At 62.9% G+C, this 26490-nt stretch overlaps 1 protein-coding gene across 3 annotated transcripts; it reads right to left on the reverse strand.

The window, feature by feature from the left end:
- Positions 1-1762: 1762 nt before the first annotated feature.
- L1CAM (L1 cell adhesion molecule) lies at positions 1763-26414 on the reverse strand. 3 transcript variants are annotated; one of them, XM_082377785.1, is made up of 28 exons: positions 26293-26414; positions 16645-16836; positions 13919-13933; positions 13201-13306; positions 12756-12958; positions 11674-11796; positions 11398-11568; positions 11017-11128; positions 10700-10884; positions 10428-10559; positions 10164-10307; positions 9372-9483; positions 9094-9260; positions 8825-8981; positions 8489-8613; positions 8233-8343; positions 7781-7978; positions 7524-7594; positions 7127-7349; positions 6405-6520; positions 5990-6191; positions 5777-5899; positions 5492-5665; positions 5273-5392; positions 4988-5143; positions 4340-4474; positions 3892-3964; positions 1763-3178 (listed from the first exon to the last, which is right to left on the reverse strand). In XM_082377785.1, the coding sequence occupies exons 2-28, from the start codon at positions 16718-16720 to the stop codon at positions 2947-2949; spliced, it is 3762 nt and encodes a 1253-aa protein (XP_082233911.1). In that variant the 5' UTR covers positions 16721-16836; positions 26293-26414; the 3' UTR covers positions 1763-2946. The 3 variants fall into 3 exon arrangements, with proteins under 3 accessions (XP_082233911.1, XP_082233912.1, XP_082233913.1); XM_082377786.1 differs by lacking the exon at positions 26293-26414 and adding an exon at positions 26073-26263; XM_082377787.1 differs by lacking the exon at positions 13919-13933.
- Between the last annotated feature and the right edge of the window lie 76 nt (positions 26415-26490).

Consider the following 26490-nt stretch of genomic DNA (forward strand, 5'->3'; position numbering starts at 1 on the left):
GCCCAGCCACGCTCCTCCTAGGGCATACACCCCCAAAAACGGACTGCACAGATCCACTGTACCCAGAAGAGCCAGAGCTGGAAACAACCCAAATGTCCACCAACAGGCAAATGGATGAGCAAATTGCGGTGCGTCCATACGATGGATACCCCCCCACCCCGCGCAGTGAATGGGAGGGATGACGTCACAAGAGGGGCTGTCTCTGGAGCGAGGTGTTGGCCGGGTAGGGGCATAGAGGGGCTTTCCGCAGTGACGCAAATGTTCTGAGTGGTGGATTCAAAAGTGAAAAATGCAGGTGTGCACCTTATGTCATGCGTGCTAACTCCCAACAATGACATTTTGGGGGGATTTTTAGGGCAGTGAAATTACTCTGTATGATACTGTACATTTGTCCAAATCCATAGAACATGCAACGCCAAGAGTGAATGCTAATGTAAGCTGTGGACTTCAGTTAATGAAAACGAATCACTACCGGACCATCGCTTGTAACAAATGTAAGACGTGAATAATGAGGGAAACTGCTGAGGGACGGGACTGAGGGACTCTATGTGGGAACTCTCTACTCTCTGCTCAGTTTTTCTGTAAACCTAAAATTGCTCTTAAAAACAAGGATGCAGCCCAGGACAGACATGGCAGCTCCACCTCAGCAGGACCCCAGGCTCTTCTTATGTTGCCGCTCTGCCGTCCTCAACAGCCAAGTTCCATCCAGCGGTGCAGGATGGCTCTCCTCTCAGGCTGGGGAGGAGATGGAGCCGGGCAGGGAAAGGCACGCTGTGCTTCTTTAAGGGCACAGCCCAGAGGTCGCCCCTGCACTCACATTCCACTGGCCCCGCCTAGATGCAAAGGAGTCTGGGAGATGTATCTTCAGCTGAGCGAAATTCTATCGTTATGCACCAACAAGAAGACAGGTATTGCAGACAAGAAGCAGATGCTGCTACAGGTGGAGATTAAGTGGGGCTGATGAGCGTAGACAGCTCTTGAGCAGCGGTGCGGTCAATAGGGGCAGAGAAGTGGGCAAGAGCTGGAGGGGCGCGTGGTGTTAGTAGTGGGTGTTTTTAGCGATGGAGGCTGTTACAGCATGTTTGCCCATGGAACTGATCAACAGGGACAGAAAAGTTAGAGATACAGAAAAGGCAAGGAGGACATAGCAGGAGAACAGTCGTTGATGGGTCCTGGTGGGGCGGGACCCAGTGCCTGGGTGGTGGGCTGACCTCAGACTTCAGCTCCCCCACAGGGGCCGGAGGACAGAGCGTTCGGGTCTGGGGCTGGGGCTGGGGTGGGGGGGACAGATTTGATGGTGGGAACATGGGCAAAGACGGCCTCTTCTGGTGGTTTCTAGTGGCTCAGTTAACGATGAAACCAAGGCCTGGCTGAGTGCAGAGGCCAGGGGCTGGGGAGAGGTGCGGGAATCCGGCCTGGGAAAGCCAGGGAGTGAACCGACGCAGAGATCCCCAGGGTGGGCTGGCTGTCCCTGCGGGTCCACTGGAGGTTCTTGGTCACTGGTTGAAAGCGCGCTTTACTGCTTTAGAGGGCTGGGCAGCCCAGGGAGCATGACTCCCCTGGGGCCCGAAGCTGCGGGAACAAGGGGCCCAGCCCTGGTGAGAGCCTAGAGCTCGGCTCCCCCGGAGGCCAGTGCGAGCCAGGAGCAGGCAGCAGGGCCCCAGGGCGCGGAGAGCCGGGCCTGGCCCTGGCGGGGCGGGTGGAACTGCCGTGTGGAACACGGTAGGGGACAGGGTGTTGGGTAAAATGACAGCAGTTCCTCTTTGTTTCCAGGTTTTTATTTGCCTTTTATAATTCTGATATTTATGTACATATATATATATACTTTTGCTTTTTGTAAAGGGCTCATCAACGGACCAAGCAAAGGCATATGGGGAGGTGCTGGCTGCTGGGCGGGAGCGCAGCAGAGCTGGGAGAACCAATCTTTCCTTGTTTTTTTTTTTTTTTTTTGTCTGTTTTTATTTTTCCTGGGATGGGATCATCAAAGCTAATTGCTATAAAACCTAGAAACCACCTAGAGACTCAGACATCTGCCTACACACTAGTGGCATATGGGGAAAGGGCAAGGGTACAAACTTTCAAAGTCACGGTGTATTTACATTCCCAAGGTGGGGCTGGGGGAGGCTGAGGAAGGGGACTGTTCAGACTGGGGTCGGGGGCGGGGGGTTGCTAAGGGGTCCCGGGGTGCGGTGGAGGCTGGGAGAGGCCGGGGCCAGGGGGAGGAGGTGAGCCTGCCCCGCACCTGGGCAGTGACGGAGGCCACTTGGATGTCGTCTGGTGGGTACCAAAGGCAGCGTGTGTATGGAACTCCTGAAAGCCGGCCGCAGGGTGCGGTGGGCCGAGTGCGACACCGGCAGGTGGGACTCTGGGCTCTCCAGATGGCCTCCTCTGCACCCATGGCCAGCCTGCCCAGCTCCCATCCCAGTTGGAGCAGAGATGGCAAAGAAAAGGGAGCAGATGGTGGGGACACCGAGTCCTGTCCCCTGTCCCAGCCAGGCTGGCCAAGGAACGGCTGGGGGTGCAGGTGCCAGCCGTGGTCCTGAGGAGGCCCCACCGGGCAGCGGCCCCGCTTCCTCTGCCCTGACCACAGCCTCCCTCTGCCCAAAGGCCGGCGAGGCAGCACCTGACGTGTGGGTGACTGGCCCCTGAGCTGGAGCAAAGCAGTGTGTGCCCAAGAAGGGGTGCAGCTGGGTTTTGGCAATCAAGTGGGGACCAGGTAGTCAGAAGGGGATTAGAGGCAGTGAGTTCCTCGTCTCTGCCCCCGACTTAAGCCTCCCTCGGGCTCAGGGTCAGAGGGCCGGGCCGCAGCCTGGTGAAGAGAGGGAGGGGCCTCAGTCCCAAGGTCAGGGACCCAGCACAGGCCTCGGACTTGGGGGTCTTGGCCTCTGGCTCCCCTGCGGCCTGGCCCTGGGCTGTGCTCGGCCTGGCCTGGCTGGGTGGAGCCTGCTACTCCAGGGTCCCCGCAGGGTTGGTGGGGGAGGCGGCCCCTGAGCTGCCGTTGCCCCCTGCCGCGTCCTTCTCCTTCTTGCCGCTGTACTGGCCGATGAAGGAGCCGTCCTCGTTGAACTGGACGTCCACGCTGCCCCCGTAGTCGGCCAGGCTGTCATCACTGCCCAGGGGCTTGATGTCGCCGTTGAGGGATGGCTGGCTGCTGCCGAAGGCCTTCTCCTCGTTGTCACTGCAGGGGGAGGGCGGAAGGGAGTGGGAGGCTGGCCAGCAGTGCCCAGGAGCTGGCAGGGGCTGGCCTGCGAAAGGAGGCCTGGCTGGGGGCGGGGCAGAGCCCCAGGGGCCTGGGTTCCGCCCGTCTTCCGTCTTCCGTCTTCCGTCTTCCGTGTGCTCTGAATGTATAGGGGCAGAGGCCCTCAGCTTGGACACACTGCCGGGAGGGCAGGTGGCACGCATAGCACGAGTGGGGCGAGGCTTGGGCGTGCCCTGGATCCTGGGGGAGGTGGGGTGCTCGCGGGGCCTGGCTCCCATCTGCAGACGAGATGGGCAGGGGTACCTGTACAGCTGTGGCCCCGGCAGAGCCCAGAGTGGGAGCTGGGATGGGGACAGGCAGGCCCGGGGGCTGGGTGTCAGCGCTGGCTTCTCCCTGAAATCGGGAGCTGCCGGGCCGGAGAGCGGGGGAGCGCAGAGGCCCGGCAGGCAGGGGCCAATCGCACTCCCGGGCACACGGCGGCCACGGGAGGCTCCCGGCCCTGCAGCCTAACAGCATCTTCCCAACAGCCCTGCCTTACCTCTCCAGGGACCTGCCGGCACCCCGCAGCACAAAGGAGAGAGAGAGAGAGACGGGGTCAGGCCTGAAGGTGAGCGGCTGGGCGGCCCGCCAGCGCCTGCTCCGCCCCGGCTCACCTGTGCGCCCACCTGTACGCCTGCTCCGCCCCGGCTCACCTGTACTCGCCGAAGGTTTCGTCCTTCATGGGCCGGGCCTCCGAGTCCACCTGGGTGTCCTCCTTGTCCTTCACTGCAGACACAGACAGCGCCCAGCTGCTTCTCCCGCCCCAGCCTCTCACTGGACAACGGGCCTCGCCCCAGGCGGGGACGCACGTGAGGCTGTCCCTTTGGGCTCTGAACGCTGACAGCACCCTGTTTCAGCGGCTCTCAGGAACCGAGAAGCCTTCAAGGGTGGACCGCTCACCCCACGTGGGCCTGGCTACCACGCGCTCCGGTGTGCGCACAAACTCCCCTTAGGCCTCCTGCCCGCCCCCAACACGCCCACGCCCCCAACACGCCCACCCCATCCTGCCAGGGGCTCCCGGGACCAAGGAGAACTCGTAGGAGGGATGAAGGGGGGCCCTCGGCGCGACCATCCTCCCTGAGCCCTGCGGTCAGGAGTTACCTGAGTACTTGCCACCCTTGCTGCGCTTGATAAAGCAAAGGATGAGGAAGATGAGAAGCAGGACGATGATGGCGCTGACGAAGCCGATGAACCAGCCCTCCGTGGCAAAGCCGGCGGGAGGGAGTCTCACTCGGCCTGGCAGGGAGAGTGGGAAGGAGAACGAGCCCAGGCCCGGGGTAAGATGCTGGGTCCCGGGCGCTGCAGACGCACCACCTGAGCCCGCCCCCCCACCTCCCCCAGTTCCCAGCCTTGTGCGCGGGCTTCCCTCAGAGCCCCTAGTTCCATCGGTCCACTTCCGACCCCTCCACCCCCGGGGACTGGGCAAGGGCAGGTGAGGGCCAGGCCCACGGATGCCAGAGGGCCCAGGAGGAGCGATAAGCTGGGGCGAAGCGTGCTTGTAGCTGATGCTTGTGGGGGACCCTCTGGGGGGCAGGGAGGAGGACCTTCTGCAAAAATGGTTGCCCTGGCAACAGTTCAAACAGAGGATACAAAAAGGGATCGTTCCAGGGACCCAGACTTCTCCACCCTGGGCCGAGGGGCACCCAGGTACTGGGAGAAAGAGCCGAGCCGTGACCCGGGGCCTGAGGTGGCTGTAGCCTGGCCGGGGGCGGAGGGAAGCTGGCCAGTCAGTGCCCGAGGCTCCCTTACCAGTGCCGTTGGTCTTCACGGCCATCTGGTGCAGGAGCACCCGCTCCTTGAGCAAGTGGATCTCGTAGTCGGTGTCAGGCTGCAGGTCCCACTGCGTGTAGGAGCTCTGGTTGTAGCTGACGTACTGCGGCGGGAGATGAGCGCCCAGCTTCTCATCTGTAGGGGTGAGAGGGCAGCAGGGGTGAATGGGAGGGCCCGGCAGCACCCTGGCTCCACGCCACCCCCCAGCCCCTCTGGGCCCTGAGCCCCCTTCCCCCCTACCACGGGGTCCCCTTTTGCGCTCACCCCCCAGGGCTTTGAACCAGATCTGGAACCCGAAGTTGCACTGGCCCTCCTTGGGGACCCAGGAGACCACGCTGTAATTCTCGCCAGCCATGGCCGAGATGTTGCCAAAATCCGGGGTCCCTGGGGATTGAGAGGAGGGTGTGGGACCTTGAGGCAGCCCCCGGGCCGCCCTCGTGGGCCCGGCTGCCTAGCCCGCCTCCTCAGCCCCCTCCAGCTCACCAGATAAGGCCATGGTGCCTCCTTCCCGCACGATTGCCTCTCCAGGGCCCTCCTTCGTTGTGGCCTGGAGCTGGAAGCGGTACCGCAGGTGGGGGCTGAGGTTGGTCAGGTTGTGCGTCCTCAGCTCAGGGTCCGGGAGGTCGAAGGACAACTGCTCTTTGCCCCCATCGTCCACTGCGAGGACAGGCGAGGAGTCGGCTTCGGCCGCCAGCACTGCCCACCCCCCGGCTCCCCCGCACCTCCCAGCCGGGCTGCGCCGAAGCTCTGGGCCCACGACACACGTACGAGGCTGGTAGGAGAGCACGTAGCCCGTGAGCACGCCATTGTGGCTTAGCGGGGGCTGCCAGTGCAGCAGCAGGCTGGTGTCCGACTGGCACTCCAGGTGCAGCGCCTCGGGGTGTCCAGGCACTGCGGGGCACAGAGACCAGAGGCAGGTCGTCGCCCTGGCAACCCGGGTGGGGCGGAGGGCGGGGCAGGGGTGCAGGGCGCAAAGCTCACCTCCCTCGGGGGTGCTGAAGGTCATCTCGCTGGCGGGCCCCAGTCCCCGGCCGTTAAAGGCCTGCACCTCCAGATGGTAGGAGCTGTAGGGCCGCAGGCCTCCCAGGATGGTGCTGGTGCTGTTGGCAGGCACCACCACGTGGCCTTTGTGGACATGCCTCTTGCTGTGCTTCCTCTGACTGCCCTCCCACCAGTACGTCACCTGCAGGTGGACAGGAGACCCCGAAAGGGCAGAAGGCCTCTGGCAGTGACCCTGGGGCACGTGCTCCCCACTGCCCTCCCAGGGGAGCCTTTCTTCCAACCTGAGGACTTCCGGGAGAGCAGCTGGCAGAGGCCTGCCCCCAATCTTGTCACTCCTGGTAGCCTCACCCCTCACCCCGGGGACCTCCCCAGCCCCTACGCCTTGGACTCTTACATTGTATCCCCGGAGGTGGCCCTTGACCTGGGCTGGGTCCACAGGCCACCACCTGACCAGCACCGTGCTCGAATTGAGGATCTTGATGCCTTCCAGCTCAGGGCTTGCCTGGGGGTCTGGAAACGGCCAATGACATGGATGAGGGCCTGTGGCATCCTGAGGCCAGCCCAGAACCCTGCCCTCCCGCAGGGGGAAGGTGGATTTGGATGCGATGTGAGGGGCGGGCAGTTTGATGAGTAGGGCGTTCGCATGGTCTCAGGGTCTCTCCCTGCAGGCTGTTTATTAGTCGCGAGGGAAAACGGTAACTACATGGAGGAGAAACTAGACAAGATCTTGACTGGATGATCACACTTAACATCTGGTGACGTTCTAGACTCAAGGAAAGGAAAGAAGCAGGATAACTAGACCCCATGCAGGATCCTGAATGGGACCCTGGACTGGAGTAAAGACAGCACTGGTCCACACACGGGGGTATCGGCTGCCACCCAGATAGATGCAAAGTTATAGATGCCAACTTATTGATGGTAAATTTCTTTCCGGATTTTCATAACGGCACTTTGGTTATGTAAGAAAACATCCTTACTCTTAGGAAATGCACTGTTGTATGTTAAGAGGTAGGAGCTGGGCACCTGGGCGGACCCCTGAGGGCTGGGAGGGGAGTGGGCCATGCGGCGCACGCAGGCTCCACCCCCAGGTGTGGGTGGGGCCAGCCCAATACTCACAGTCCTCCCCAGAGTAGCCGACGGTGATCTGGGGCTCCGGGCCCTTGCCCTGGCTGTTGACGGCCTGGACCTTGATCTCATAGGGCACAAAGGTGGGAGTGTTGGACACCACCAGGAAGGGGTCGCTCACGATCTGCTCCTGCCAGGCCCCCTGCGTCTTCTGAGGGCGCCACTGCACGCGATACTGAACCTGGGGGGCGTTCCACTCCATCCACCGCAGCGGCTGGAGCGGGAGAGCAGAAGAGGAGCCGGGTGGCCAAGAGCCCCTTCCCCGCCCTGCGACCCGCTCCCCAGCCCAGCCTCAGGTCCCTGGCCCTTAGGACAGCCAGGGGGAGCCGCAAATATCTGGGTCCCGGTCTTATGTCTGGGGGTGAGCTCAGCCCAGGGACCCCCTCACCTTCCAAGTGATGACCATGTTGTTGGTCTCGTTTCCTTCCCCCTTCACATCCACGGGGTTCTTCTCCGGGGCTGCAAAGTAACGTGTTAACACATCAACGCTGTGGGGCTCCTGCTGAGGCCGTGAAGGCCGAGGACCAAGGAAGCAACGAGCCGTTCTGGCCCTGGAAGCAGAGGAGCTTGGGCACAGTCATTTCTCTAGACTCTCCTTGCAGAGCCCAGGGGGCCTGGCGCCTGAGGCCCCTCCCGGGTGCTCACCTGCTTCTGGCGTGACCACGGTCTCCGAGGCTGGGCTGGGCTCCCCAGGGCCGTATTTGTTGATGGCAGTAACTCTAAAGGTGTAGTGGACATAAGGCGACAGCTTGAGGGTGGTGGAGGTCTGATTCCCGGGCACCTTGCCCAGACTGTGCCACTTCTCAGGCGCCATCTCCTTGTCCTCGAATTCAATGTCATACTCTGCCAAGAAGTGGAGTAATCGGCGTGTGGCCAGTGGGGGAGCGGTGATGGGGCGGCAAAGTCTGGCCCTCCCTGAGGAAGGGAGAGGGGGCCCCAGGCAACTGGTGTTCTCAGGCTCCTGTGACCAACCCGGAGCCCCCGAACACAAGTGCGTGCTTCGGTGAGGTGGGCGGTCACGGAGCCGCAGCTCTGGGAGACGGGTGGGCCCGCCAGGAGGGAGGGCTAATGGGGCGCCATGCTGGTGGGCCTCTTACTCTCAATGGGGGCGTTGTGGTCGTCAGCGGGGCTCCAAGACAGGTGCACCTGGCTCTGCTTCAGCAGGTGGCGATCAGACAGCTCCAGCTGAGGCACGGGGCCGGGGCTCCCTGAGGGCCACAGAGGGTGGATCTCGGGCCCACTCACAAGGCGGCCGCCCCAGCCCCCTGCCCGAAAGGGCCCTGCAGTGTAAGCCTGGGCTCCCGTGCCCCCCACACCTCTGGGCCACGAGCCCGATACCATGCCGGGACTCACCCACCACCAGGAGCTCTGCCCTGCTCTCCACCGCGTCCAGCTTGGTGCTGGCCACGCAGGTGTAGTTGCCCTGGTCGCTGTAGTCCAGGGAGTGGATGACCAGGCGCCCGTCCTCTATGAAGTACCTAGAGGGGGTGGGGGCACGCTTGTCCTGTGCTCCCAGCGGACCCGCTACTTCCTGCCACCTGCACTCTGCCCGCCCGCTTCCCTCTCCTGCCAGAACCTTCCCCCGCAAAGTGGGGCACGCCCCCCATGGATGAGGCCAGGAGGTCTGGATGTCCTGCTTTCCCCACTCTGCCGCCTCCCACCGAGCCGAGGCTGGGGCTGGGCCCGCACTTGTCACTGTCCCCGAGCTCCTGGAGGTCGCGACCATCCCCGCGCCAGGTGATGGTGTGCTGCAAGGAGGGGTCAAAGGAGGCCTGGCACGTGAACGTCACTCGCGAGCCTTTCTTCTCGATCGCGCTGCGGGGCCCCTGCGTGATCTGAGTGGCATCTGAGGGCAGTGACGGGAGGGGAAGGTCACTCCGGGGTCCTCCAGAGACCCTGACCCTCCCTCCTGGAGGGGCTGCTGATCACATCAGCGAGGCGCGGGGGTGTCACCGGACCTTTGACCTGCAGGTTAGCCACAATGGTCACGTTGTTTTGGTCGTTGGCAGCCTGGCAGAAGTAGTGGCCGGTGTCATTGGCCTGGAGGTCTCGGATGCCCAGGGTCCCGTTGGTGTAGGGGAAGAAGCGCTCGTCCTGAAGCACCGTCTTTCCTTCCCTGTCCAGCCTGGTGCGAGCAGGGCAGGCCTGGCTCAGACGTCAGTGGGCTCGGCCCCCCGGCCCTCCCTGGTTCCCTGGGCCAGAAGATGGTGCCCCCCGCCGGGGTTGGGGCACTCACCACTGGACGCTGGGCACAGGGGCTCCAAAGGCCTTACACAGAAGGTAGGCGGTGCTGCCCTGGACCGCCATGTACGTCTCGTTGTCTGGGGTCAGGATCTTGGCCGGCAGCTCTGAGGGAGGAGGAGACATGGCAGGACTCAGGGCCGGGTGAGTGCCCACGCGCGATCACGAGGCACATGCAGGGATTGGCAGGGCAGCTTCTCCCAGGAGGGCTCGCAGCCTCTGGAAGCTGCCAGTGACCCTTCCAGGCGTTCTCAGGCCCCCAAGAGCCCTGCCCATCTTGCTTGCCCGCACCCGGCTCTGGCCCCTGCCAGGCTGAGCCTCTCTCGGCCTTAGGACACGCCATCCCCTCTGCCTCAGATGCGCCTCCCGTCCCAGCCACCCAGGTCGTACCAGTTATTTGAGGTCCCCCTGACAGTCTACCTCTTCCCCAAAGCCCCCCAGGCCTAGCCCCCTAGTCTTCCCCAAGACTCTGGGACAGGAGCCACTAGGCTGGCCTCGGGCACACCCTGGCCAGGGTGAGCCTCTGCTCGGTGACCTGTGGTGGGCCAGCCCGCTCTCTGAGGCTGCTTCTTCGCCTGGAAATACCGACAAGAGCCTGCCTCTCCTCCATGGTCCCCAGCCCGCTGTTGGGAGGCTGGGCGGGAGAAGAGGGGAGGCTCCAGAGAGCGTCCACTGGACGCTGCTGGGTGAGTCAGCCCGGTGGCCTTGCCTGGTGGCCTGCAGGGACGGACTGGGGGCTGCGAGGCAAAGAGGCGGCGGTGGCTGGGTCCAGCTGGCTGGCACTCACCGACAACATAAATGTAGGCATTGGCCAGCAGGAGCCCGTGCCGGTTACGGGCCTCACACTGGGTCACCATCGTGTCACTGGGCTGCACGTTGCTCAGGATCAGGGCTCCGTGGTGGATCCGGTACTTCTGGTCCTTGGCCAGTTCTGTGTGTGCGGGAGGTGGCCCGCGGGCCCAGGGCCAGAGCAGTGAGCCACGCCAAGGCCCCTCCTCGTCCCCGCCGTCCCCAGGGCTCACTCCCTGTCCCTGCCCGAGGCCCCGCTCACCCTCCACAGGGATCCCATTGATTCTCCAGGTGACCTCTGGTTGGGGCCTGCCCTGCACTTGGCAGTCCAGGCGGGCAGTCTCTCCCGGCCCGTACAGATGGCTCTGGGGCTTGTGCAGCCAGTACGGGGCCGCTGCGAGGAAGGGGAGAGCCGCCCTGAGCCCGCAGCCTGCAGCCAGCCCTTGGCCCTGGCCCAGACCCTGCCCACCCCGGTGACAGCGGCTGTTGCATTCTGGGGAGCCCGAATGGGCTGGGCCGGCAGAGGCACCATACCCTCCACGGTGACGTAGTAGGCATGCCGGTCACTGCCCAGGGAGTTCTCAGCCAGGCAGCGATACTCGCCGTCGTCCTCCTCACCCACGTTCAGCAGCTGCAGGGTCTTGTTGTGGTTCTGGTAGGTGACTCGGTCAGCTGGCATGGGGCCGCTCAGGCGCAGCCATTTGATGGTGGGCGTGGGGCTGCCCGGGGCCACGGTGCACGGCGGCCAAGGGAGAGAGCACAGGGGAGAGACGACCAGGCCGCTGAGCCCCGCCCCGCGGCAAAGGCTCTGCCCGCCCCGCCCCCTCCCCTCGCAAGGGGCGCAGACTCACAAGCCCTCGGCGATGCACTCCAGGACCAGCGGCTGCCCCTGCAGGGCCACCAGGTGGCTGCTGGAGTTGGTGGGGAAGAGCAGGCGCGGCTTTCTGTCCATCATGCTGTTGGCTGTGAGGACACAGAGCGGGCGGCGTGGCTGACCCCTCCCCCCGCCCACGAAGGTCCCAGGCTGGGTGACTCTGGACACCCCAGCGAGCCCCCAGGGCTGCAGCTTCCTCCTCTGTTAAAGAGAGGGCCCCATCTCTGCCCTCCCCACCCGGGGAGGCGTTTGGGCCAAGCTGTCTTCGAGGAATGCCAGGGGGGCCTGACCGATGGGATGGGCCATGCCTGAAGGTGAGAGAGCAGTAGGGAGGTATATCAGAGCCTTCGGGACTCACTGGCCTTGACCCGGAGGTCAATGGGTTCCTTTTGAATGATGGTCCGGGTGCCAGGGAAGTGGGCATGGCAGATGTAGTCCGAGTGGTTGTCCGAGGTAAGCACGTTGGCGAAGTAGAGGTTGCCGTTCTGGCCCATGGTCACCCGCTCATCCTGCTTGATGTGCAAGATCTCTGCGGGGTGCGGGAGGCAAGGAGGCAGAGGTCAGGACCCCCATCCAGGAGTCACACCCACTGACACCCTCCCGCCCCAGGCAGCAGCCCCTCGTGGGCACCCACTGCTGTTCATCCAGTAGATCCGGAGCGGCTCTGCACTGGGGGGCGGGTGGCAAGGCAGAACCACCGACTCCCCTTCCTCCACCTCGACAGGTCTCACTGTCTCCTTTGGCCACTTGGGGGTACCTAGAAGGGACAGAGAGGCTGGCACTGTGGGTCTCAAGTCTCCTCCCGGCCAAGGCAGAGCAGGGCAAAGGAGGAGGGCTAGCCAAGGGGGTGGGTCAGAGGGCCAGGCCATGAGGAAGTTCACGTAAAGCAGGCAGAGACTCTGGGTCCTTTTTGGGCTCAAGGCAGAGACCGGCACTCCATGCAGAGGAGAGGACGGGCAGGAGGCCAGATGGCTGTGAAGGGTTAACTCTCCACAATTCTCAGCTCCCACCAGGAGGACAGGATGAGGGCGGGTGGGGGAAGGCTGAGGTGCGGCGGTGGGGGGAGGGGAGCTGCGGAGGGATGCTGGAGTCACAGACCCTTCCATCATCCTGACACAGAAACCATGGCAACGGTTCCCAAGGTAACTGGAGGGGCAGAGAGGGGAGAGGAGTGCAAGCTCAGGAGGCAGAAAGCTCAGGGAGGATGGAATGCAGAGGGAAAACCCCAGGGAAAGGGCGACACAGATAAAGACAGAGCCAGAGAGCAGGAAGGAGGGAGCTGGAGAGGCCAGGTGAGAGGTGGAAAGCAGAGGGGAGAGGAGACAGAGCGATGGGGGAGGCGGAAGGAGGTGACCTGAGAGCGGTAGAGAGATGGTAATTCGGGGATGGACGGGGCGGAAGCCAAAGCCCAGGTAGTGGCTCAGACAGGCTCAATCCTCCACCCATTCAGTCAGTCAACAAGCCCAAGCCCACGTGCATCCCCCAGGCGGCAGGCCCCCGGGGCCAAGAGGGGGTAGAGCACAGAAGAAGAAGAGAGGGAAGGGGAGATGGGGCCGACCAGGAAGAGCGGAGAAAGAACAAGGCAAGGAAGGAGGACGTGGCTACGGGCACACTTAACAGCCAGCTGAGGCTGGACTCCCACACGAGCTCCCCAGGCCTGTCTGGGGACCCTGTCATGTGCCCCAGGCCCTCCCCGGTCTCTGCAGCGCCTCGCACCCTCGGCCATGAGCTGGATCTCGTGGGACATGGCGGTGCCCAGCCTGTTGCTGGCAAAGCAGCGATAGGTGCCCTGAAAGCTCTGGGCGAAGTTGCTGTTGTTGCCTGTGATGGTGAAGGAGCCAGAGTGGGGGGCCTGGTTCACGGTCACACCCAGCTCCTCCTTGGGTTTGAAGAGGACACCGTCCCGAGTCCAGCGGAACCTGCGGGCAGAAAAAGGCTCAGAGGCCTGAGGTCGGGAGCCCAGGACCGGGGCTGGCACAGGCCAAGGCAAGGCTGCAAGCCGCCAGGGGCCCCGGGGACGGGCTGGGGTGGCGCGAGGACCAAGGGTGACGAGGGAGATCTGGGGTGTCTGCGCCCAGCAGTTGGGAGGCCCTGGGAGACAGGAGAGCTGGAGATAAAGTCAGTGGTCAACCCCAGGGCTTAGAGGGTGAAGGTCACTCACTGCACTTCGGGTGTGCCGCTGGCCTCACACCTGAGGCTGATATCATCTGTGGGGAAGACGACCACGCGCCGTGGGGACTGTTCCGTGATGACAGGGGGCTCCATCACTGGGGACAGGATGGGGACAGCGGTGGTGAGGATGGCCTGCTCCGTGGTGAGGGAAGCAGGGTCTGGAGCCTTATAGGCCCCACGGCAATGGGGTTGCGAGGAGAGAAGGAAGAAGCCCGGCCAGAAGCTGCTGGGGCAAATGCGGGACGAGACAGGATAGAGAGAGGACGGCACTAAAGGTTACCGAGAAAGAAACCAGAGGGGAGAGATGAAGCCAAAGGGAAGGACAAAGAGTGGGAAAGGAAGAAGAGAGACAAGGAAAAAGCCAAAGACAGAAACCAAAAAGGGCAAACCCCTCACAGGCAGAGAGGGGACCAGAGGGAAGGGCGGAGCAGCAGAGAGAGACGGGAAACTGAGGCAGGAAACCCAGCGGACACAGAGCAAAGATGCCCCCCAGGCACCCCAGGAGAGAGGAGGGAAGCTGATGCGGCCTCCAGGCCTCCAGCACAGGACCCAAGGACCAGAAAAGACTGCAACCCGCGCAGGGCGCACGGCACACAGGGAGAGCTGAGCATGTGCAGGAGAGGGGGAGGGGCGTGCTGACACCCCCCCCCCCTTTTCCTCTCTCCTTGGCCCTTCTGGGAAACACTCCCACCCTCCCCGCAACTTACCGTGGTGTCCTTCATCTGAGAAATCCGGGCAGCAAGGGAGAGAGGGAGAGAAAAGCTGACATGCCACCCCAGCAGGGGGCCCTGGCACGGGAAGAAGTAAGTGCGGGAAGGCACCCCTGTGGGAGGGGAGGCCGGGAGAGGAGGTGTAACGTGGGGACACGTGCCGGCCTAGAGCTGTGGCAAGCCGAGACCCAGAAAGAGGGGACACAGCCCGCATCACCAGTCCTGGGGTGGGGCAATGCCCAGGGGGAGCCAGGCCTCGGCTCCAGCAGGCAGGGAGAAAGAAATCCGTGACTTTAACAAAGAGTGTGCTTTGAACAGACCCTTGCATCTTCCTGGCAGGGCCTGCAGAACTGACCTCCACCCCAAGCAGGATGCCTCAGAAGGCTGGGAGGCAGACAGTCCTCAGCCAGGGCACCCTCCCCTGCTCCAGCCCGCTTCCCTCCTAATCCAATTAGCACAGCTCAGTGTTTTCAATTACCCAGGCCCAGCCTTCAGAGCCCAGCTGCCCCCTCCCCTCCAAGCCCTCCCAAAGGCCCTGCTGAATCTGAGTTTCCATTGCCTGCAGGGCCGGCGCCAGCCCTCATTTTCTCCCCTTCCTTCCTCTCAGCCTGCCACCAAGCTCCCTGGAGCTGAGGCCAGAGCTACTGCCCCCAGTGCCGCTGGACTCAGCCCAGCACTGGCCAGGGTGGCTGTGAGGAAGGGAGAGAGCGGAGGGAAGGGTGGAGAGCAGTGGGCTTTCTCTGCTGAGGACCTCAGTGTAAGGGCCCCCAGGAGAGAAGAGGGGGCTCCCTGGGGACACTGCGGAGAGGGCCCTGCGCTGGGAAGGGGCCAGTGAAGGCAGCCCAAGAGCCAGAGACAGAGAGAGGGACGACAGGATGGGGAAAGCAGGAAAGGAGACAAAGGGGCCTGGAGTGGCCGGGGAGGGAGAGAGCTGGAGGATAGTTTCCAACAGGGAGGCACCAGACCGCCCGCCATATTGTACTGGGGTCAATAACAAGCGCCAGCCGGTGCCCAGGGCAGCCTCAGACTTGCCGTGGTCTTTGATCTACTTCTCTTTCCTCTACCCTGCCTTTCTGCAAATTCTCCCTGCCCCTCCACACACAGGTGTAGCAGGGCAGGCTGATGCTCAGGGCAAGGCCTGACAGCAATCGAGAGGAGAAGCAGGGGCAGGAGGACAAGCACGTGTGTGGGAATGTGGAAAAGGGGGAGTCCGGGCACGTGCGTGGGTGCTCCAGGCTGAGCTGCAGTGACTTCGTGAGTGCCATCTCACGTCCATCCGCTCATGTGTCTGTACACGGGTGTGTCTTGCCGGAGTGCGTCTGCAGGCTGTGTGTGCCTGCTTACATTCAGTGTGCAATTCTGTGTTGCACGCCCACTTCTGTGTTTGTGTGGATGACTGTGTCCCTTTGTATCTAGACTTCTCACTGTGCCTCTCGGAGTCTCTGCGCCTGGGTGGATACAGGTGGCTCGTCCGCGTCTACCCACGTACTTGTCCGTGTGCATCCGCAGCTGGGGGAGTGGCACGGGCGTGACTGCATGCACCTACGTGTGTGTATCTAAGGAGACATCCCCGACCTTTCTTCCCATCAGCCCCTCTCCACCTCCTCCAAACCCTCACTGCCCCCCAGTGCTAGGCGCCTTCCAAGCCCACCTCCCTCAGCCCCTGTCCCATTCCTGGCATGGACAGTCCCCACCTTCAGCCCAGGGCTCATCTCTCAGTGATGCTGGCCTCCAATCGGTCCAGGCTCAGAGACAAAGGTGGAAAGGTGAGAGGGGAAGGGAGTGGAGCTACCGAGGATACCGCCCCTCCCCCAAGCCCAACAGCCACTTACAGCGGTGTGTTTTCAGGAGAAAATGTCATCACAGTAACACACATTCCACACACACACAGGCACTCACATGCACACACGACCCACTACCATCCAGTGTCAACAGCCAAATACCTACAGACCTTCACAAATGTGGCCAGTAAGTAACGGTTATACTGACTCACAAACTTACCCATATAGGAAATCAAACTCACACTCGGGAATACCCACACTTAGCCCATTACACCACACACATCCGCAAATACATCTAGACAAATATAACGTCTGGCCAACTCAAAAGCATACACAAATACTCATGTTCAGTCACAAACCTCCAGCCACACTCCCCAACACCCACACGCCTGCCCGTGACCCCCCCAAAGGTAATACTCCAACAGCCCCACCCCCAGCCCCACCAAGTAACTACACATCAAATCGCGAGGATCCAGAAGGCTAAGGGGTCCGTTCCTGTCTCAGTTCACAGAAAGGGCTACCAAGGGCCCAAGATAGGATTACCCAAGCCAGAAGCCGGAGCGAGGCTAGATCGAGCTAGCTGAGGACCGGGGATGGCCCCACTCACCTGCCCGCCCCATCCTTGGAGGAGGGGTGGGGCGGGCCGAAGGAGAGCGCGGAGGCCCGGAGGAGGAGGGTCCAGGGCCTGGCCTGCTGTCCGTGGTGCTGAAATCTCACCGGCCCTCCCTCACCTCTGGTCCCTGTCCGTGGTACTGAGATACCCCGAGCCTTCCACCCTGTCCTTTCCAGAGGTACTCAACGTCCTGGGTACCTCTTGCCCACTCCATGCCCAGGAAAGGAGGGGTGAGGGGCCGGAACCGGGAGAAGGTGAAGAGGTAGAAGAGAAAGAGAAGCCGAGCGCGGCGGTGAAGGGAGGCGCCGAGGCTCCCTCCGGTTACTCACATTCCTCGGGGATCTGGATGAGCAGGCAGGGGCTGCACAGGAGGAGAGGCCACAAGTACCGCAGCGCCACGGCCATCTTCCCGGCGGCGCCGGCGGCTCGGCGCGGCAAAAGCCGGCCGGGCTCGGCTCAAGCTCCGGCCAGAGGGAAGGGGGCTGGTGGGCGGCTTGGGGAGGGAGCCGGGGGTGGGGACACTGCGAGAGGGGAGGAGGGGAGGGAAAGGTAAGGGAGGAGAGAGAACGGACGGATGTTAGTGACTAACATCTGGGCGAGCCTGGGCTCCTGGCCCCGCCCCCAGCCCCGCCCCCGGCTGTCCGGCTCCTCCATCCCTCCCTCCCCCCCACCTTGGAGAAGGCAACCTGCAAGAGACAGCAGAGGCTGGGGCTCCAGTTTGCCTTTCATCCCCTTCCTACTCTCTGTCGGTGCCTCCTCCGCCAGCTGCCTCTCCAGCACCAACTTGTTGCCCCATCAGCTCCCCTGGGCATGCCACAGGCTGCTCTGTGCATGTCATCCCCATGTGTGACTCAACATCCCAGCAAGCAGATGCCGACGGGCATGAGTGTGGACGTGGGTCTGCATGTAGCCAAATATGCACATCAGTGTCTTTGTGGCTGTGTGTGTCCATTTTCATCTTCACGAAGGGGGATGCACTCATGCGTGGGCGTGTGCACGCAGAAGTATGTGCGTGTCTTGTGTGTCTGTATCTATGCGGGATGAATCCTCATGTCTGCTATCTGTTTGCACGCACAAGCATGCCTGCGCACATAGGCGGAGAAGAACTCTTGTCACCGTCTCATTGCTGTGCGTTTCACAGCCAACTGATCCCTGCGCGCTGTTCAGGCCTAAAAAGCTGGTGGGGGGCAAGGGGGACCTGGGGAGTGGGAACACAAAAAGAAGGAAAGGGGCCCAAGAAGGCTGCATTTCACAGAACAGGGTGAGGAAAAGTGGCAGGAGGGAGGCAAGGAGGAAAGCACCTCCCTGCTGTCCCTCAGGCTCCTGGGGGGACAATAGAAGCGACTGTGGCCTCTCCCCTTCCAGATGCTCCAGGCCAGGGTCAGAGCAGGGGTCAGGAAAAGCTCTGGGACAGTGTTTCTGACATCTCGAGTGTCTGGCAAGCCCACCGTCTGGGTCTTTTTCTGAGCCTTCAGGGCTCAACTGATAGATGTGTCCACCGCAAGCCCAAGTGATGCCAGCTATATGCACACCCACCTGCATGCAACAAGCCCCAACGACTGAGGGCCCGGGGGAGGGGGCTTCTCTGCCAATGACTAGAAGAGAAGACACTCCCAAGAAGACAGATCGTTTTGACTCCAAACAAGAAGAGGTGTGAGAAAGAGACCGTGGTAAAAGTGCAAGAAGGGCAAGAACAGGTGGCTGGGTGACTGAGAGCTTGGAGGCTGGGGCCTGGGTATGGATGCGTTCACCAAGTCCATCCCGGGCATCCTCGCTGTGCCCAGCCAGGACCTTATGAAAGCGTGGACCAAGCCTCAGCCAGAATGCTGAAGGGGTGGGTGGGGAGGCCTGGAACGCCATACTAAGACATTCAGACTGTCAGGAGGCAACCAGAAGCCACATGTTGGTTTTGCGTAAGGTGACCCGAGAAGAGTGGTGAATTCAGCAGACTGCCTGGGGACTGGGCAGGGAAAATGGACGGTGGCGAATAGCAATTAGATTAGAGCTCTCAGACCCAAAGCTGGAGGGGGAGGGGGAGAAGCGCCAGGGTGGGTCAGCGTGGACGGGCTGAAGGCCAAGAGAGTGACTTGGAGGGTAAGAAGCGGCAAAGGCGCGGCCAATTCCCAACTGGCAAGAGCCAAGCTGGGGCCCAGAGCGGAGGAGCAACAGCGGCCCTGCTCTGCCCCCACCTTCCTCCACAAAGCCAGTGCAAGCAGCGTGGGCGCCACGCAGCCTTGGCCTCAGCTCCAAGGCCTGTAGGAAGCAGTAGGAGCCTCAGATCAGAGGGCAGGTGATCAAACGGCAGCCTTGGGAGCTCTGAGCGCTCTGGTCTTAGGAGGGGGAGGGGAGAGAAACGAGAGAGAATCTCAAAGGCGGACCTTCCCGCGGGAGAGGAGACGAGAGCACTCCCTTTGCTGGAATGATGATGGCTGTTTGTCCCCAAACTAGGTTCCCAGAATGGGGTTTGGCATGTGTACCCCAGTGTATATGCAGGGGATATGTGATACCCCCAAATCCCCTGGTCCCCACTCTCTGCCCCATCCCAACACCCCACAGTCTCACATCCAACCTCTTTTAGTCTCTGGTATTTGCCACCCAGCTCACCACCTTCCCAGGCACTCAGAGACGGGCAGGAGCCAGAAGGCTGAGAGGCCCGTGACAGCTGGGAGGGGCTCTGCCTCCTCCCGTCCCACTGCTGCCGGCTCTCTGATCTCTCCCCATTCCTCAGGCAATTACAGAGCAAGCAGCTCAGGTTGTCAGCTCGGCAGGCCCCCACCCCCCCATCAGCACCTCCAGGGGCAAAGGAGGCGGGGGAGTGTTCCACAAGCTGGTGTACAGATGGAGCCAAGGCCATGTCTGCAAAGGGGGGGGCAGGCTGGGGAAGACTGAAGGGTGACAGACAGGGTGAGAAAGAGGCAGGAGGGAGCAGGAGAGACAGAGAAGTAGGGCTGGGGGAGGGAGGGCAGGGAATGGGAGACAAAGACGGATGCTGGACCACCTCAGTAACCAAGATGGAGAAATCCAGAAACAGAGACCCAGGCAGCGGGGAAAGGAAGAGAAGAGAGGAAAGGAGTACAAAGGATGAGAGACAGCTGCAGAAAGCACTGATGAGAAATGGCCGAAAGAGCAAGAAGACTGGAGGGGGGGGGGGGTGTGTGCGCACGCGCGCGTGCGCACCTACGCACAAGCCCAGTGGCGCCTCCTCGGCATCCTTGTCCCTGGGGGGTGTGCCAGGCAAGAGACAGGAGAGGAGGAGAGATGGACCTGAGTCAGAGGAGGTGAGCTTCTTGGGCTTGGAGGTGAGGTTGGACTGACAGGTAGGGTGGAGAGACAAACAGAAGGCAGAGAAGCTGCGAGCCAGGACCACAGACAAACAAAGCCCACAACGACAGATACAGAGCAGCACGTCCCTGGCCACTTGTGGCACTAGGGCAAGGAGACGGTTATAGGCAAGCTGAACAAGCCACTGCTGGCCAGCCCTCAGGGAGCAGGTGGGGATCCCCACAGGGGAGCAGGGAGAAGCGCCCAGAGGACCCCAGCGGCTCCCTCCAAGATTGCTGTTGGCATGGAGAGAGCAGCCGCCTGGCTGAGGGGGTGCCCGTGCGTCCATGGGCCGGCACAACCGTGAGTGCCCACGTGCTGGGGGAGGGGACGACCAAGGCAGGCCGAGTACCCATCCTCTCTGGAGGCCTCACGAACACTCACGGGGGCAGGGAAGGAGAAAGGGTGTGGCGGGCTCTGAGGTGGAAGAGCCAGCAGGGAGGGGCTCAGTGGGACCCTAGGAGAGCGCCAGCCCTGGCCACACTCTGGGTCCCACGGCCAGTCCTCTCCTCTGGCCTCCGTCCTCTGACCGGGGGGTGGGGGACACTTGGGAGGTCGTGGACCCAGGCTGAGACCTGGGATGGCTGCTTTTCTCTCTGTGCACACACACACCCTGGGAACCTCCAAGGGTGCCCTGTGCATGCTCGCTGCACACAGGCCTGCCAGCTCCCAGGTCCTGCCTGGAGTCCTCTCTGCCCCTCCCATCTGAGAGAAATGCACCTGCCCAAGGGGAAGTCACAGGCAGGTAGCCCAGCCCATCTGTTCCGAGTGGGGGCAGCGCTGGGGGCTCAGCCCTGGTATGTGAGATGGTCAGAGTGTGAGTGCCAGGTCCACGTACTTGTAGGCTTGTGGGGGCACTTGGCGGCACCTATGCCTGGGCTGTCCCCTCAGCAGGGCTGCTGGGGGCCTTCCAGCCTGTCGGTGTGTATATGAGGGTGTGGGTGTCACCTACACCCCAGGCACTGTGTTCCTTTAAGGCTCCTCCTCACCCTCCCCCCCCAGGCTGTGGCTGGCGGGTTTCCATGGAGATGGAGCCAGCTCCCTCCACTGGCAGAGATGCGGGAAAGCTTGCTGCAGCCTAATGGGTTATTTAGATAATACATGAAAGAGGCTGCTGGGTGGGAGCCCCCACAGGTACCCGGGGGCCCCGGAAGTCTTCGAGGACGGCTGCTTAGTCCTTGGTGCTCTCTGCCTCGCCCCTCCCTAAGGGAGAGCGCGCCCTCAGCCCCCTTAAGGCTTCGGTCTCCAAGGCAACGACAGCTCACCTGTAATGGACCATTCTCCTTACAGGATAAGGAAGGGGCGGGACAGAGGTTAACCCTTTGTGGGAGAGTGAGGAGAACAGACAGTCTCCACTGAGAAAGGAAGGGGGTATCTCACCATCGGCAGCGAGACAGACGTCTCCCCCCCCCCCCATTTTATTAACTGAATTCGCGGAGAGCACTTACCGCACGCCAGGGACTCTTCTAAACACCCCTACACGTATTACTCGTTGAATCCTTAAAATCACCCTGGGGAAGGACCACTACCATTATCCCCATTTTATAATTGAGGAAGCTGAGGCTCGGAGAACCGGAGCACCATGTCCAAGGTCACGGAGGTAGCACTGATGGTCGGCAGGTATGGGGCTCTAGTTGGGGGGAGGCACCCAAAGCCGCCGAAGACAACTCGGGCGGTTAGCTCGCCTCTCAGCATCTCAGGCACCCCAACGTGTACGCCTGCTTGCGTTCGCAGAGGGCCAGGGCCTGGGCAAGGACGGGCTCCAGGCCGGCCTGCCCCCTGGGGAGGGGCCTATTTGCTAGGCAGATGGCAGGCAAATGCAGGGAACTGGGAGGGAAATCTTGGGAGGAGGCCGCGCGGAAGTAGGATGTGACCCACATCACGCCTCAGCACAGGGCAGGAACCACCGTATCCCTCAACCCGCCCCCGGACTCTGCACAAGGGAAGGACAGCCTGGGTTTCCCGCTCCCCGCCCTGGCTATGCAGAATCTTGGGTTGCTCTGACCGCTTTCTCAAGACCAAAGGCTCCAGGGCCCCCTCACAAAGAGCACTTGGCTAGCTGGAAGGCCCCTCTCTCCAGACAGAGCTCGGGCACAGCACGGACTCCCTTCCCGTGCAGAAGGGAAAACTGAGGTCCAGTGAAGCGGGGGCCAAGACCCCGGCCTCCCAGGCCCCTAGAATGCAAGCAGTATAGCCAAGCTGCCGATGCACGGTTGGGGAAATTGACGCCCACGGCCTAAAAACTGTGCCCTTTCACCCCCTCTAAGCCCTCCTTCCAGCTCTGGAAAGTGGGCTTAGAACAAGGTCAGAAGCCCCCAACCTGAGAAGTGAACCTGGCACCAGCGGGGGGCTTCAGGGGCCGGGCAAGAGGGGGCGACATATATCGGCTCCTATGGGCCAGCAGGGCCTGCCCCAGGACCCAGAGGAGGGAAGGCAGGCAGTGCGGGGGAGGGAAGGTGCCAGGCAAACAGAGAGGCGGGAGGGGCCCAGCCCGAGGCCCACCCGGAGCTGCTCAGCCCTGCCGGCCCTGGGACACCTGGCCCAAGTGAGGAGGGCAGGGGGCGCCTGGAAGAAGCTCAGACACTGCCAGGCCCCTCCAGCCACCTTGGGGCTCCTCATCCCAAAGGGTTAAAGAGCAGAGGGGCACAGGAAGCCTGGGAATGGACAATGGAGCCTCTGTTGTTCCCTGGGCTTCAGCATTCCTAAGGCATGAACGCAGGCGGCCAGGGGAAGGGCCAGAGGGCACCACCCCCCCCCAGCGGGAAGCCCCACGACTTACAGGGAGACACTGCGGCCTCCGCAGCCACCACCGGCAGCCCCGCCCCTTCCCAGCACAGGATCAGTGCGGGCACAGGAGGACCTGTGCGCGCACTCTCACCAGCACACACATACACACACGATGGCACACGTGCAACCAGATGGCTAATGCCCACACGTGCGAACAGGAACACAGGACGCCATGCACACACTCCCACACCCAAAGCCGCCCCGTGCAAACCTCCGGACCGGCGGCCCGCTCCCAATCTGCCTGGCTCTGAACACTTCAGAGGGAAGCGTGCCTCCCGGGGACTCGTCACCTCCCTTCAAGTTCCACCATCAGACTGGTAGGAAGACGGCCCGGCTCAGAAGGGCCCCTCAGCTTCTGGGCCCCTCAGCCGAGTGCGCAAAGCCCAGGACCCTGGCGCCTTCCTGCTCCACCCCATCCGAGGCCGCCCCTGCCGGGTGTAGGGCCAGAGACCGGCAGGACAGCGCCAGGTCCGCCCCCACAGCTTCGTGACCTGGGGAGAACACGGAGGGGGGGCGTAGGCGGTAGCCCGAGGCCTTGGATGGGGGCACTGGACAAAGAAAAGCTTCTGGGAAGACTAGCAGTCCATCCAGACCCTCCCCCTGCAGAGGAAGGCCACCCTCCCCGGCTCCTCCCTCTCTCAGACCACAGCCTCTAGGAAGCCACAAAGATCCTGTTGATATCTGGGGGGAAGGTGGGCTGGCCTGGCTAACCGCCCACCGCCTCCCCCAGGGTCCTCTGCTGGGGGCCACCAGGTGCCCCCTGTACACCTTCCAGGTCAGGCGAGGCCCCCACGGGAGGTCTGGGCCCAACCCAAAGGCCTAGAGTCCAGGGGACGTGTGCTGGGTGGCGGTCACCCCCGTGCTGAGGTGCAGAGCCCGGGCCGACCTTGGGCTTTAGGAATCAGGGCAGGGACAGGTGCAGAGAGAGAAGATGGACAAAAGGGGAAGTGGGGAGATGGGGACAAGGGCATCCAGGGAGGGGTGGGGCAGGCAGAAGCAGGGGAAGGAGAGGAGGGCAGGGCTGTGAGAAACTCCAACAGAGCAGGGAGGAGAAAGGCGAAGGTGTGGGAGTGGAGGTGTAAAGAGGCAGCGAGAGCAAGGCGAGGGCAGGGGAAGCAGGACCGGGGCATCCAGGATGGGCCAGGTCAGCGAGCGGGAGGGAGAAAGACCGGGGTGGGGGGTAAAGCCCCCCCCAGGGGCCTCAACCCAGCCTTCCCAATTATGGGAGGAGGGGCAGGGCAAAGACAGCCGCCCGCTGGTCTGCATCACAGGGTGGGACAGAACCCCTGGGATGGCGCTCCGGGTCGCCACTCACGCCCACAGAGGGGGGCCTGGCGGAGCAGGGCAGTTGGCTGGGATGCCCATCTTGGCCAACCTCTGCCCAGGGCCCCCCTTTGCTCCATTCTCCCCAGAACAGGCCCTTCCTAGGCCCAGGGCACCCCCGGGAAGCAGCCCCCCTCCTCACTCCAGACCTGTTTCAACCTTTTGCCCCGAGAAGGGGCTGGGGAGAGCTCCCCTCACACCTTCGCCCTGACTCTCCTGAAGGCAGGCCCGGCAAGGCAAGGCCACTTGCCCCGCTGGCAGAAAGGGTGCCCCAGGAGACGTTCTGTCCAGCTGCAGCCACTTAGACTGGCACCAGGGACCGTTTGCCTTGAAAGGGACCTTGGAGATTAACGAGTCCATGCCCCATGTGATAGCCAAGAGGGCTGAGACTCAAAGAGGGGAAAGGACTGAGGGTCCCATGTCACTGGGGTGGGCAATGGCGGGTGTGGCACGCGGGCTGCCCCTCCACCCTCCCCAGCTGGCCTCGCCCAAGTGCGCACCGTGGAAGGCATCCGCCCCAGCACGGGAAGAGGCTGATGGGGCCACAACCTCAATCCCGGCCTCCCCTTGCCCTGCGAATAGTCACAAAGGAAAACAGAAAACCAATCCACACCCCCTGAAGACAAAGACGGTGTTGGTCCAGTTTGTTACTGGCTTTTCCATGGGTAACCCCGAGCCTGGTCCAGGCAGGCACCTTGGCAGTGCAGCTGCCCAGCGAATGACTGCCCGCCCCGTGGGCCACTGAGCTCCTGGGCTGGGAGGAGCTCCTTACTGCGCGCTAAGCGCCGGCTCCGAGCTTTGCAGGGGGCTGGGCGCTGGGTGTTGGGGGAGGAGCCTCTTGGGAGTGGGTTGTAGCAAAGCAGGGAGACTGAGGCTGGGGTGTGCTGAGCGGGATTCTCCCTCGGTGATCAGATCACCCAGGATCCTTAATTTCTTTTGTTCGTTTTTGTATATTCCAAGCATACCACAATAAGATGTATCACTTTTGGGACACACACAGACACAAATAAGTAGGAAGAGAGAGAGACTAGGATGCAGCAAAGAAAATGTCCAGGAGCCGGGGACGGGTTGGGGGGGGTCCCCAGCCTCAGCACTGACAAGCACTTGCCATGTGGCCACAGATTAGCTAAGGCCCCCCCCGAAAGCTAGGGAGCCCATGGGGGCACGTGTGGGTGTTGCATGGGCGCTGCGCCAGGTGAGAGGCCAGGCCAGGCTGAGTCCCATCGCCTGCAGCAAGGAGCTGGTCAGAGGAGAGAGGCCCCAGGCCGCCCCCTGTCCCAGCCACCTCACAGGGGACAAGAAAGATGGGGCTCGGCTGCAGTTCTTGGGAAGAAAGGGTGACTGGCTTGTTCACCCTCGGGGCCACGTGAGTCAGCAGAGATGGCACCAGGCTGCCCAGAAGCCCCTGCCTCTGGGTGGAGTTAACTGGAAGCAGGGCACCTACTTAGAGGGGGGGTGTCAGGCCCCCCACTTCTTGGGTGGGGGTAGATGGCCCTGGGCCTGCCTTCCTGAGACAGGCAGCGATGGGCTGGGCTCCAGATACCCTGTAGGGACAGCAGGTTGTACTAGGGGCCCTTTGCAACCCCTGCCAACCAAGAGTCCCCCAAAATTTGCCCTAGGAAGGCGGGAAGAGGAATTGCAGACCCCTCTCGTAACCAGACAGCGATAGGGAGACCTGGCAATGGGCGAAAGACCTGCAGTGGGCAAGTCAGGGCCCCAGGAGCTGAGGCCCTCCCCGCGTCCCCCTACCTACTGGGCCCACACATTCTACACTCATGTGCGCAGCCGCACCCTGCTGGGTGCCCAGGCCAGCCTCACTCAGTGCGCCCTTCCTCGGCCACAAGAGCCTGCAGAATCTGCGGCCCCAGAGGCACCCCACGCTTCCAGGGCAGGAGACTCTGGTCCTGGCGCAGGCTGGGAGGGGAAGCCCGGGGAGTCCAGGCTGGGGTTTAGAAAGGAGGAGAACAAAGCCCCCCTCCCCACCTTGGGGCTGAGGGCCAGGCAGCGCCCAGCCCAGTTCCTTCCCCTGCCCCCCACTGCAGGGGCAGCCTAGTCTAACCTCCCCCCAGCCGTGCCGGCAGCTGGATTTTCGGCCAAACAGGACTCTGGACTGGGGAAGGGGGGCAGCCACGCCCCGGGCCACACCCCACGGCGGCCGATGGGGGGGTGGGGGTCACGGCCCACCGCGCTCCCCTTCTCACCCACTCACATACCCGGAGGGACGTGCCACCTTCAGCCCCCGCCAGCCCGCACAGACCCTGCCTGACTTCCCCCGGAGCACCCCTCCCCGGGTCGGCATTTCGGGCGCCGCCCAGGTACTCTTCACCTGTCGGGCTGCGGGCCCCGGCCTCCTTTCCCTGCCCCGCTGCGCTCCGCGGGGCCCGGAGCCGGGTGCCCGGCCTGGGTGGGGCTCTGGCCGCTCCGCCGGTGGTCGCGGGCTGGTCCGGGTGGGGCTCCCCGCTCTCGCCCCCGGGGCAGGGCTGGGACGGGAGGCTCGGGGAGCTGCAGGCGCGGCCCCGGCGCGAGGGCAGGCCTGCCCGCCTTACCTGCGCTGCGGCCGCCGCTCGGGCTACCCGCCCAGCCTCCGCACACGCCGGCCTCGGACCCGCCGCCCGAGCGCGTCTGCGATGCTGATGCTGCGGCGGCCGCGGCGCCGGGGCGGGGGCGGGGCGGGGCGGGGCGGGGCGGGGCGGGCGTGCGCGCAGGGGAGGGGGAGGGGAGCGCTGGGGAGGCGGGGGAGGGGG

This window comes from Balaenoptera borealis (genome assembly GCF_965194805.1).
Source record: "Balaenoptera borealis genome assembly, chromosome: X".
NCBI classification, from domain to species: domain Eukaryota; kingdom Metazoa; phylum Chordata; class Mammalia; order Artiodactyla; family Balaenopteridae; genus Balaenoptera; species Balaenoptera borealis.